General features: G+C 46.0%; 1 protein-coding gene across 1 annotated transcript in view; it reads left to right on the top strand.

Moving 5' to 3' along the window:
• MPZL2 (myelin protein zero like 2) overlaps positions 1-12,134 on the top strand; it is a 75,878-nt gene that overhangs the window by 47,070 nt on the left and 16,674 nt on the right. Inside the window, exons 4-5 of the mRNA XM_069614448.1 lie at positions 2,637-2,778; positions 7,674-7,769. Of these exons, the coding sequence (XP_069470549.1) occupies positions 2,637-2,778; positions 7,674-7,731 (200 nt within the window). The 3' untranslated portion in view covers positions 7,732-7,769. The remainder of the gene's footprint in view (positions 1-2,636; positions 2,779-7,673; positions 7,770-12,134) is intronic.

Below are 12,134 nucleotides of genomic sequence, written 5' to 3' on the forward strand. Positions count from 1 at the left end.
GTACTGGGTGTCTATAGAATCTCAGGTTAGCGTCTACTCGATACATTGATACGAGAAAATACTTTTATAACATGTATTTAATATTTCTAGTGACACATGATCTTAAAGGAATTTATCAAGCTTGTCCAAGTTCTCACACAAGCCATAACAGATAGGTTAAATTCTAGAGGAAAAAGTTATATTAATGGAAGGGGCTTCAATAACAGAGACCTTTATGAACCCTAATGGCTAACTCTGGATCGAGTGCTGGGAGTTCTACAAAGTTTAATGCACACTTTCAAGATGTTAGTATCCTTAAGGCTGAGCGAAGCGCCCTACCTGTCTATTTTACTCCCTTAAATCAGGCTAATCCTTCCAAGATAATAAAGTACGTCCTAAGGGTCCGCGGGTAGATGACCCTAGAGGCCTCCCGTTCAGCTCCGTTGATGGGTTGGGAACAGCGGCCGCTGTATACCTTAAACAACGGGGGGCTGGGAAAATGTGTTCCAGAGCTCCTTAGACATGAAAGGGCATGGTGTCCAGTCATAATATCGAATACAAAATTTTGAATGGCAAAAAAGTCGAATCAAAAATGTCGAAAAAAAAAATGTCGAATTATTTTTTTTGGGCGCTAGTTTATATAAAAAAATAGGTAAAAACAAAAAAAAAGAAAAAACGGGGGTTGGGGGGGGGGGGAACCCCCCCCCCCCATTTCGAAAAAAAACCGTCATAAAAAATAAATTCGACATTATTTTTTTCGACTTTTTGACTTTCGAAATTTTTGATTTCGAAATTATGACTATAAACCGAAAGGGCCTACATTCATGTACAGGAACTGCTTTCAATCCAATGAAAGGATGGCTTACACGTTTTTACACATTTTCTGGAAAGATTATAATGTCAATTCTCATAACCGATAACGGGGTTACGATATTCTGCAACAATGGATGGTACCCCAAAAAAATATGATTAATACTGACCAGAAGTGCAGGAATCAAAATGTGGGTTTTAATCTATCCAGTCCTTTTTGCACATGATTGCCAATACTCTAGTTGGGGATGCGAACAACTTTGTTTACTTCCTTCTATTTATTCCCTTTTCTTCTCAACTTCCACAAGTAGTTCGTAGAATACTCCTGTCTCAAAATCCTGTCTGCAGCAGTGGACATAAAGCAAGAACGCAAATAAAGTCACTTGTACAGTCCTCCAACCGACTTCCCTTTACACTGCACTATCCGCTTCGCCGAAGTGAGGGCTCGAAGTAACCAAAGGCCTGGATGGGTGAAGCTTTGGCGCTAGCATCTCTGCTTCTGGTTTCCAGGAGACGGGGGGGGGGGGGGGGGTAGGGGTGGGGGGGGGGGATTCCTGGTGCAGTGGCTCAATCCGGACATTAAAATTTGCACATTCTGTCGATTGAGGTTTCCACTCGTTGCTGGAGCGATGGGAAGAGTGGATTGCGTGAGCATGGCGGAACAGTGGAGGCCACTCCACTGAGTCGAGGGGACTCTGCTCGGGCATTGCATTGCACAGCTAGGTGTACGTTGGCTGAGGGATCGCCTTGTCCTCGAGCAGAGGAAGAACTTGGAAGGGAAGCGGGAGAAAATTGTAAGTCACAAACACTAGAAAATAAGGATTTGACTGGCTCGAGGCATGGGGCTTTGGGATGTGGTCGCGCTGCATTGTTTGTCTAAGTTGATGGGATCTACTCATATGTGGGTTCCAAGCTCCCCATTGGCGAGGGACTCTAGACTCACTTTCACGTGGATGGTCCAATTGTGTAGTGGCATCGAGCTAAAAATTGGAATGCGGTCCAGAGGAATTCCCAGGGATACCAAGAGTGCTCCAGATAAGATATGAAAGTGGGAGTATTTTGCTCCCCATTTTGTTTTTTAAAGTTGGGAGTAAAATGATTTTTTTGGGGAGTAAAAATGTAAGTCTAATTCCCAATGAGAGTTTTCTATTAGCAAGTAAACAAGTTTTAACGGGGGAAAACGAAAATGCTTGATGAATATTTATTTGCACCTAGTTATTCATTAACTTTAAAAGATACATGCTTGCTTCTTCTGATAAGGCAGTTGTGATCGTTTCTTCCTGTGGTACGACGCGCACTACTGGTCCAAACATATCCATGGAGCTTTGTGAGTGAAAGCAGGGGCTCACAGTTCTACGTGTCCGTTTCCTATTTATTTTTTGTTGGGAGTATTTTTACTCCCTATTTTTCTCTTTTTGGGAGGGGGGTATTTGCCTATTTTTAGCAGGTATAAAGTCACTGATACACACCCTCTAGCTGTAGGGATGCATACTAAGGCCATTAGTTAATTTCCCGTCATCCCCATGGTTTCTTAATCCTGCTTTCCTGCCACAGAGGATGGTGGCTGGGAGCTTTCCGAGCTGTTGCAAGTCATTGCCGTAGAGGGTGGCTGGGAGCTTTCCAAGCTGTTTCAAGTAATTGCCGCAGAGGGTGGCTGGGAGCGTTCCGAGCTGTTTCAAGTAATTGCCGCAGAGGGTGGCTGGGAGCGTTCCGAGCTGTTGCAAGTTATTGCCGTAGAGGATGGCTGTGAGCGTTCTGAGCTGTTGCAAGTTATTGCCGTAGAGGATGGCTGTGAGCGTTCCGAGCTGTTGCAAGCCATTTTTCTAATTTCCTCTCCTTGTTCACAGTGATGTGGTCGGAAATGTTAATTCTCGGGCTGGCTGTCGGCGGTGCCTGCCTCGTCGTCCTCCTCTTGGTGATGGTGGTGATGCTGGTGCGGTATCGGATGAAGAGCAAGAAGCGAAGCACAGAGTTATCTATGGAGGAGAGGTGAGTGTTTCTGCATCTTGAGGACAGGCCTGAAGGCGTGGGCTTCTATTGGACGTAGGCACCGGTCCCTGGGGCAGATGTGAGGCAGGATGGAGGCTCAGAGCATGCATGTATAAATACATAGCATTGTATGACGTATAATTGGGGTAGCCTAATGCCTGTTGGGAAGGTCTGGCCTTGCCAGTTTACATGGTTCTGGGTTTGCTGGACGTTTCATAATAAAAGGCATGGAGTAAGACCTTTTGCAGAACAGCAAACATTTCTCATGTCCATACTGTACACAGTATGGCACAGGCAATGAGCAGAACATAGACTACCCTTGACTGGTACCTGTCGGCTTTCAGTGTGCATGTTTGTGGTGTGGTGCTCAGTTGCTAGTGCTTGGTGCTTGTATCTTGCTCCATGTAAGGCGAATTGGCTGTGTGGAATGGATCTGGAAAGTGGGGTACAAGGCCCAGAAGGCACAAGAGACCTGGAGTGCTTAAAAAGAAAAGAAGCACTAAAAGGTTAAGTAATGTATAATGGGCTGGGAAGATATAAAATGCACAGATGACCTGGCGGGAAGAGGAGGCAAAGCAGAAAGGGAGTATGGGGGAATTAGCGGTACTCTGAGGCTTAAATGCACAGTATGCCTTAAGGAACATGAAAGCTATGAGGCATGGAAGATGTAAAGAGGCATTATGGGAATAAATAAATGGCGAGCATAGGTCAAGGAGGGGCCTAACGAGGCAAGACTTGGCATTAATAACATGACCGATCCAACAGGGCCTTAACGAGCATTAGAGAGAAGAAAGACATTCAAGAACTGATGACCTTAAACGCATGAAGAGTCTTAGGAGGCTGTGAAGCATACATAAAGGCACTTGTCGCATAGAGACATAGGGGTGTTAAGATTAGATTGAGGTCTACATGTTACCTGGCTCCCCCCCTACCCTTAGAGACGAGTCGTTCCTAGCTTGAGGAAACGTGTGGTTGTTTGGCTGGCTTTGATTGCGTATGGATGGGTCTAGTTCCATTCAGGTCTGGCTGCAGGCGTGCACCACGGTCGGCTCTCAGCTGTGTGGTAGGGTGCCAGGCAGTTTCCTTGCCTGATTTGCCCACTCAAAGGGAGCAGGTGGCAACGGTGGAAGGAACAAACCCGGTCTAATCTTTCAGGCTGGATTGGGTGAGTCCTGCTGCAGTTGAGAACGTTCTGCCCTTGGTCTGCTGTAGCCTCCAGCGCAAGTGCAAAGTAAGTGTGTATCTGGGGAATGGAGAAGGGAGGGGTGTGAAGGTCGAGGTGGGGATGTGAGAGTGAAGAGGTGTGCGAGGCTGTGAGGAAGGGCATGGTAAAGGTGTAGCTTGTGGGTGGTGGTCGTGAGGAGGAGCTGTAGGGTTGGCAAGGATGAAGAGTTTGTGGGAGGTGGGTGGGCGGGCATCTACGAATGATGGTGAAGAGGGAGTGTGGCGGGGAAGGAAGGCAGATGGGATAAAGGAGCATTAGTTAACCTTTTGGTCCCAGAACACCTATTGTCTCCAGTTTTCTGGGGTTTCCGTTACGTGTATTGTTTCGCATTCTGATCAATTTCCTTTGGCTCCTAGACTTTTCCACCTTCTTGTCGCACTGTTTTTTTTGGAATGTTTTCTAATGTAGGAATCTCTTGTCTGATTTGCCGGAGCTGTTCAATGCCTCAGACCCCGCACCCTGCGCTCCCCCTCCTGTAAGTTAGTTGTCCAGTGCATTCGCAGCGGAATCAGCAACCCCTGGGAAGAGAAAGGGGATGAAATAATAGGCAGATTCTCGTTCTTTGTTTATTGAGTGGAGATCTGCAGAGAGAGCAAGGAAAGAACGTGAACATCAAATAAGTAGTTCCAGGCGTCTTGACAGAGTCTACATTTTCTTTTAAACCTCTCTCCTATCTTTTCTTCTTGCCTGTTCGCCTCCTCCAAGAGCCTAGAGATTGCCTTGCACAACCAGGCAATTTTTGAATGTTGAGAGCCAATGCCTAGTGCGATTTGTTTTAGGCTCCCGGCGCCCTTTCAGTGTGGTAATGCGGGTACGAATGGAGGCTCCACAGGTCTTGTTGCTGAGCAGGATAGTGGATACGTTCCTTTTACTAAACACACTGACTACTAAGCTGTCACTTATGTGCTTTCGTTAACTGTCCCTAACCTCTAAGCATTCTTATTTGATAATATCCTATGGAGTTTTACCCGGAGTGCTCTTCCCTTGCCAACGTCGCCTCGGGCAAAAGGTAGGAGACTGGTCATTATCACAAGTGATGATGACCCCTCCCGGTGTCTATGGCTATTAGCACACAGTGGTATTAGCAATACTTGGTGAAATAATACAGGTTACTTTAATGCTGGGTAACCTAAATGGCAACTCTGTGAATTAAATATGATTTTATTTTGTAACCTTCAAGTAACACACTCGTCCTCAGAAATTAAGCATTTTAATTGCAAACTTGGTTGTATTAAAACCGATTTAGCATGAGTATGATGTAAGCACAGTCAATACCAGTAGTTATTAACTGCACTCAAATCATTTTGATTGGCGGAAGTTATTGGTGTGGACTGACTTGCCAATGTGAGTTTTTCTTTTTCACACTCTAGTAAGGGCCGAGAATGCTGCTGCTTCCCAACTCGCATTCTCACACAACTCCTGGCGCACTAGTCGCTCTCGTGTATAGCGTCTCTAGCTTGTGGCCATCGATTCAATCTCATGGTCACTTTGAGAAGCGGCGACCAACTTCATTGGCTGATTCGGGAATCTGCTTCTAACTCGCTGTTTTTAATTGTGTTAAGAAGTTACAAACATCGTCTCTTCAACTAAACTCTGCGCTCCTTCAGTAATGCGCTACATGCCCACCAAAATCGTTCCTCTTTAGCTCCAAATTACTAATGCTTCACGTTAAGCTTCATTGGGGAAAACTTAAATGGAAAAGCTTAATAATACAGGACCTTCTATGACTCAAGATGACAGCAACTCCTTCTGAACAAATCAAGATCCAGCTGCTTACCCTACATCTTGGTTTGGGGTTGGCCTCGTTTCCTGAACAGCCCAAGCCCAGGAAAACTGACTAGGTCAAAGAAAAGTTGATTAGCCCCATAACCGCTCCCACCCCCAAACCATAGGGAGACCAGAATGTATATCTTTCATGAGTAAAGCACCTCCCAACTCTTGTGAACGACCACAGGACCCTTGCAGAAGCTGAAGGTTGTAGAGCACTTTGTTTTTCCTGAGAAGGCTTCACTATCTTGGCACCCATGGTGGGGGGGAGGGGTTGACCTGGCTGGCAGGTCTGCTCAGTAGGATGGGCACTGGTTTTGGAAGTCAGCTCTGTTACTGATGGCTACCAGCAATGTGAAGGGTAGACCTCCGCTGTGGCCTGCTAGAGTTTGGTATCAATTATGGTTGATGGATACCACCCGTGGGCCGTTTGGTACATGCCATATGATGTGGCTACTTACCACGGAGGTGGGGTTGAGATGTGGCTGTGCCATTCGGTAGCCAGGTACCAATTAACATGGTGGGTGATTAAAATCTGTGGGAAAATACTTCTTTGTATTCCCGCCTATTCTTAGAAAATAACTTGAAGGCAAAAATGAAACCACTGGAACAGAATTCGTTTTACTCTCAGGCTCGGTTTTTGTTGTATAGCTGCAGCTATTCCCACATGGTCGTACAATTGTGCCATGGGGACCACCTGCCCTTTCTTTATTTGTGTCTGCCCCCCCCCCCACTCATTCAAAGAAGAGTCTTTATACATTTCACACCTAGTGTAGTCTTACAAAAAGTATTTGAACCTGGCTAAACTTCCCATCTGACCAGGCCATCAACTTACACTTTTTAATGGTTTTTTATTTTTTTTTATGTGTATTTGGTTATGCAAAAACCTTTTACAAAATCTTCTTTTTACATTCACAGTATTAAAAGAACTATCAAAACACAATCTTGCTTCTCTAGTCCGCTCAACATGACTAATCGGGCTAAAAGGAGAAGGAGAAGGAGAAAAGAAGAATCTAAATTTTAAAATGTACATTCACTAAAAAAGCATAATAATCAAGGGCAAAATATTCCATTAAAACAATAACCAGATGAAAAGAAAGCAAACCAAACGAAAAATAGAGAGGACAAAAAGGAGGGGGGACTTATGCAAATCATATTAACTGACAAACACATGGAGTTAAGGTTCCATCTCATTTCCAGCTTCACTGAGAAAGTAATTTTCGTGGAAAGGGAATTTTCTGGGGAAACCTTTGACCTCTTCTTGCTCATCACGATATCCTATTTCTCAAGGACTTTTACCACTGCCACTGTCTCGCAGCTGTTATTAGGCTTTGCAACATACCAGAAATCGCTCTGCAAGAACAAATGAGCAGCTGCATCCATGCATGGACATTCACTTAAATTGCAAGCCCAGGAGTTCTAAAGCAAGATTTGTTTGCAGTTTCCTGTTTCAGAGAACCTATATCAAAACCCGATTTGTTTGCAGTTTCCTGTTTCAGAGAACCTATATCAAAACCCGTCTTCCAAAGCCTACAATATTTACTACATAGCTTGCACATCCATTGGCATGGTATACCATGCATTGCCCACCAGCCCTGGCAGGTTTACGCTAGTCTCTAGGTCGATTTGTACAAGTTGTGAAAAGGGGGCAGCGGGGATGGGAGGAGGAGACTAGCTCAAGGAGTGAACACAGACCATGAGATTGGCAGGAACCATTTGAAATGGGTACTTGCGGTGTGAATTAGTTATCTGCCTGTAGGACGTCTGAGAGCAACCAGCAGATGTCCTGTAGCCTTCATCCTCCACTGAAAGTCGAGTTACACTGCTCTCTGCGCCCCTCTTATCCTAGCTTCTGTTGCTGCCAGTGGCTTGTTCTGATTGGTTATGTCTTGTCTCCTTGCAGTAAAGAGAAGAATATGGTGCTCGAGAAGATGCTGGAACCATCGGATACTGGGATCTAACTGGCGGGCTACACCCTCTGTACACTGGGTTTTATCAGGTGATTAAAGCGCTCTCTCTGCATACATAATGGGTGTTTACTGAGCCTGCCACACTTACTGGGAAAGTGATGGGTAAGTACCAGACCCTCTGCACACACTGGATATTTATTGACCCTTCCCCACAAACGGTGACTATATTGAGTAGGTCACCTGCCCTTTTCATACACTGGGCATATAACTGGTGAAAAGTACAACTTGCGTGGGCACTTTAGGAGTGGATACCTACCCATCTGAGTAGGGGTATCCCCCCCCTTACTATGTCTAGAAAACTCCCCTTACACTTGAGTCTACCTGCACGTCGGCAGACATTTACTTCTCCATGCCTTTACTTCGTCTGCATCTTCACACGCAACGTATGTGGGTGAGGCTAGCTAAACGTTGGGAGGAGGGGGGGGTCAAGGGGTATAGGGGCCGTTCCCATGTAATGACGAAGTGAATGCTTGGGGTAGTGAAAAACAGGTGAAGTAAAGGTATGGCAGAGTAAATGACTTTGAATGTACGGCGAATTAAGACCTACATCCCCCGAATAGGTAGAATGTTCTCTTTGAATGTCGCGCGTATGCGTAGTGTACGCTGTCTGGACTTTGAGGGACACCTTGTTCTTGCTAGGCTTTCAATGGGTGGGCTTTGATCCCTTCACAGGATATAATGCTTGGGCACTATGCCCTCTACAGCTGTAAAACTGGTGGCTTCAGACCATTGGCGTTAGCTTGAAGAGAGCACCACTCCTCTGTCACTGCCCGGCATGTCAATTGGACAGGACAAAAAGGGAGCGTTCGGGGCAGGGGCGGGATTGGGGAATACAGCCACCCTTGTTCATGGAATACTCACCTGCTGTAGTTGTGAGATTTAATTCCACCAGACCGTTAGTATGTCTATTAATATTCTTAAGAGTTGGCTTCTAATGTTTGCGTGTTGCCTTTAGAAACCGAGTAATTTTAGAAGTGACTATTTCAGTCGGTGCCACGGGCTGCCAGTCCATGAGCCCAAGAAAAAGGGGCTGGTGGGCAGGCAAGTGGGCATCCTGTTCCACTGCATCTTTTCGTGCATGGTCAGGTTGGTCACTGACTTCACGTTTGCTCACTCCTCATTGTCGCCTCCCCCTGGGATGGACTCTCGTTCACTCCTGTTCTGTGGACTCATGCACTGGTTGGGTTCCCACACGACTTGCAGCAATTTGGAGCCTTGACCATCCAATCCACCTGGTCTGCACTGCAATAGACCAACCATTTGTGACCCACTGACCAATAAAGACGCTCTGCGGCAGGTCCCTGAACCCTTTGGCTCTTTAAATATCTTGGACCACAGCTCCCATGAACCCCCACCATTGAGTATGCTGGCTAGAGCTTCTGGAATCTGCAGCCCAAAGAAGAGTCGAAGTTTTCTTAGGGTCTGGATGATAGAGGGGGCGTGCAGGGGGGCAATGGATTGAATTGTTCACATTGCTGCAAGCCCTGTCTTCCAAGGGAAACATATTCGCAACCCCCCTAATCCATGCATATTGCCCATCTAAAGTTTATTCGGGCATTTTTTCAAATGTGTAGTTATTATGTTTCTGCAATAACTACTGTGGGTCCTATGGGGCACTGTGCGGCAACGGCGATCATTCTCCCACTCCAGCTGGTCTTTGTATTCACCCTTCAGGTCACAGGTTCGAGCCCCACCTGGTCAATACACTGGCATTTTAAACCTGCCCAAATGCACTCCTAAAATATTGACCACTTGAATTGCACACCCACAACTGACCTTTCTTAGGTGGTTAACATAATACATGTATTTTACTACCCAACTCCTCTGGACATGGTTTGTCAACGGTTAGAAGACGAAGTCGGCGCTTTCCTTCGGTTGAGAAACGGGGATATCTGTAACTGGAGCTCAACCCACTGAGCTCTCTGGGTTTGGAACCTTAGAGCTGCAGGCATCTTGCAAGGATTGGACCGTGTTGCTTGCACCTGTCGGCAGCCCGCATTTGAACCCACTGAACTCAATTTATAGGCAATACCTAAAAATGTTCGCAATATTTTCTGAACGCTAGTTTTTTTATTTTAAAAAAAGGTCATGTACTCCGCACCGAAGCTGGTCACTGTTTTGGTGCGAGGCACGTGTCTCCTCTCCCTCGCACCCCTTCATTTAAGATAATCGTAAACATGCTTTTACGTGGAGGGGACACTTCATGACTACCCCACAGACCCCAATCTCCTCCCCGGCGCGCCTGCGCCATGCTCCAGTCCTGTGTCAACTTAACACTGCCCTTCTGTCGCAGCGCTATCGCGAGAGGAGCGCCTTCGCATTATCTTGCCAAATAAACGGATTAAAGGTTAATGGTTACAAAGTGCAAATAAGTCTATTTGGAGAAAAGAAAAGTGAAGGACTGGTCAGAAAAGGGACTTGTAGATTAGAGACCGCGCCTCTGCCGGGGAAGGTTACACCTTTTGTTCACAGACAAAGCCATGAGTTGATCACAAACGAGAGGGTGTTCAGTAAATGGCGTTGACGTGACTCGTGCGATGGGGAATCGAAAGGTGTGACGCTTCATTAATGTAAACCCAAAGGGTACTTTCAGGGAACCTTTTTCATTGCCCCACCCCATGACCTCGTTGCACCCCTTTTCTTAGGGTCACGTTTGGCAATTTGATGTGGTTAAATATGTGGAAATGTTTCGTTGTCCACCCCTGAAATAATAACCATTCACTGATGACGTAACGCTCACCAAAGCTGCAGTTGTCTTTAGATTTCCGGGTAGATGTGTTGCGAAGCATTTTTTTTCCCGGCCGCCACTTCCGGGGCTCTCCTTGCAGACGCCTGCCTCGGGTTACTTTTTGAGGGGTTTGGCGGACTCTCCAAGTGTGAATAATAAAATAGTGGAGCAATGGTCACGTTACTCTGCCCCCTTTTCTGCTCACTCCCCTCAAACTCCACACCTGGTCCCACCTTGCTCCCCACTTCCCACCCCCCACTCCTCTACTATGTTTTCGCGAGACTGAAACAGGGCCGGCCTTGGGACCCAAAAGGGGCCCTGGAACTGTTTTTCAAAGTGGCCCCGTATTTCCTCAAACGAGCGAGCACAGTGCCTGAGCCCAAACATTTGATGAAATGATTGGGAGTATCACCTACAAAAATGTTGAATACAATTAGTCCAAATGAGTTCATTTAAAGCATATTTTCAACATGTATGGATTAGAAAAGTAAGTTTTAAATAAGTTCATGAGCGGGATCTGGGACGTTACTCATTTTGCAGATGAGAAAAACGAGTGGTGATGGCACCTGGGCATATAATAGCAGTGCAGGTGAATGCCTAATATTGATACACACCCTCAAACGGTTGGCTTTGCCAGTGCTTGTTTTTAACAGGACTTCAGTGAAGGACACGCATAGTGCTTATAAATTGATTGGCTGAAAGCAGACCTGGTTGAAATTTCTATTGCACCAGTAGCGCTTAAGTCATTAAGTCTCGGAAGACGGCTTTGAGAAAACACTGGCAGGCACTTAAAGCACACTGTTTGATAGAAAGGCTTAATAAAGCTAGCTCTAAAAAATCCCTTGAGGGTGTGCTTTTGGTGGAGAGGGTCAGAAAGCAGGTGTAAATGGCCATGGGGATTAGTATGGCCACGAGCAGTCAATGCGTGGATAAATAACCAAAACACATATACCAGTTTTGTATCCCAAAAGGCACCATAGTGTCAGAAAGTGGACAGTAGGATTCAGGGAGTTGATGTTGGGAGGGCGAGAAGATCGGCCAAACAGGATCTGCGGATAACACTTGGAGGCGAGTACAATCATTTTAAATATGAGAGATGCTATGGTGCGTACACTATACATCGCTACACACATGCAATGGGCAATCATATAGTACACAATGTACATCTCAATAACAAATAAATCAAGACTCCTTTCAAATAAGGGCATATCCAGAACTGTGGAATAATTGTCTCTCCACCAAGGTCTGGCACAGGCTACACAGATCTGCAGTCATGGACACCAGCAGTGGGCTTGGCCTTCGCCAGCCAGCTGAGCTAGGCCGTCCACGAGTTAGCCACAGTGTGCACTGAAACCAGGACTCACTTCAGAGGGAACTTTGAAATGAATGTCAGTTCATTTGCGGGCGAGCAAGCTCAGGGGGTTTAAGAGTGTGTGCCAGAAATCCGTATTCAGCCTGTGCAGAACAAATACAGATGTTCCACCTAGCAAGTGGCCCCTTCATCCTAGCTCTCTATAAAAACACGAAGCCAGAGAAATGAAGCGCTATACCAAATAGGTTTTTATTGAAGGTTTGATATATATTCTGTGAGTTGAAAGGAGGAGGGGGTTGGGGTGGTATCTAGAAAACAATGTAAGGGGCTCAAACACATTGGGGGTTACTGACC

This window comes from Ambystoma mexicanum, chromosome 9 (assembly GCF_040938575.1).
Source record: "Ambystoma mexicanum isolate Mex_15411 chromosome 9, UKY_AmexF1_1, whole genome shotgun sequence".
NCBI lineage: Eukaryota > Metazoa > Chordata > Amphibia > Caudata > Ambystomatidae > Ambystoma > Ambystoma mexicanum.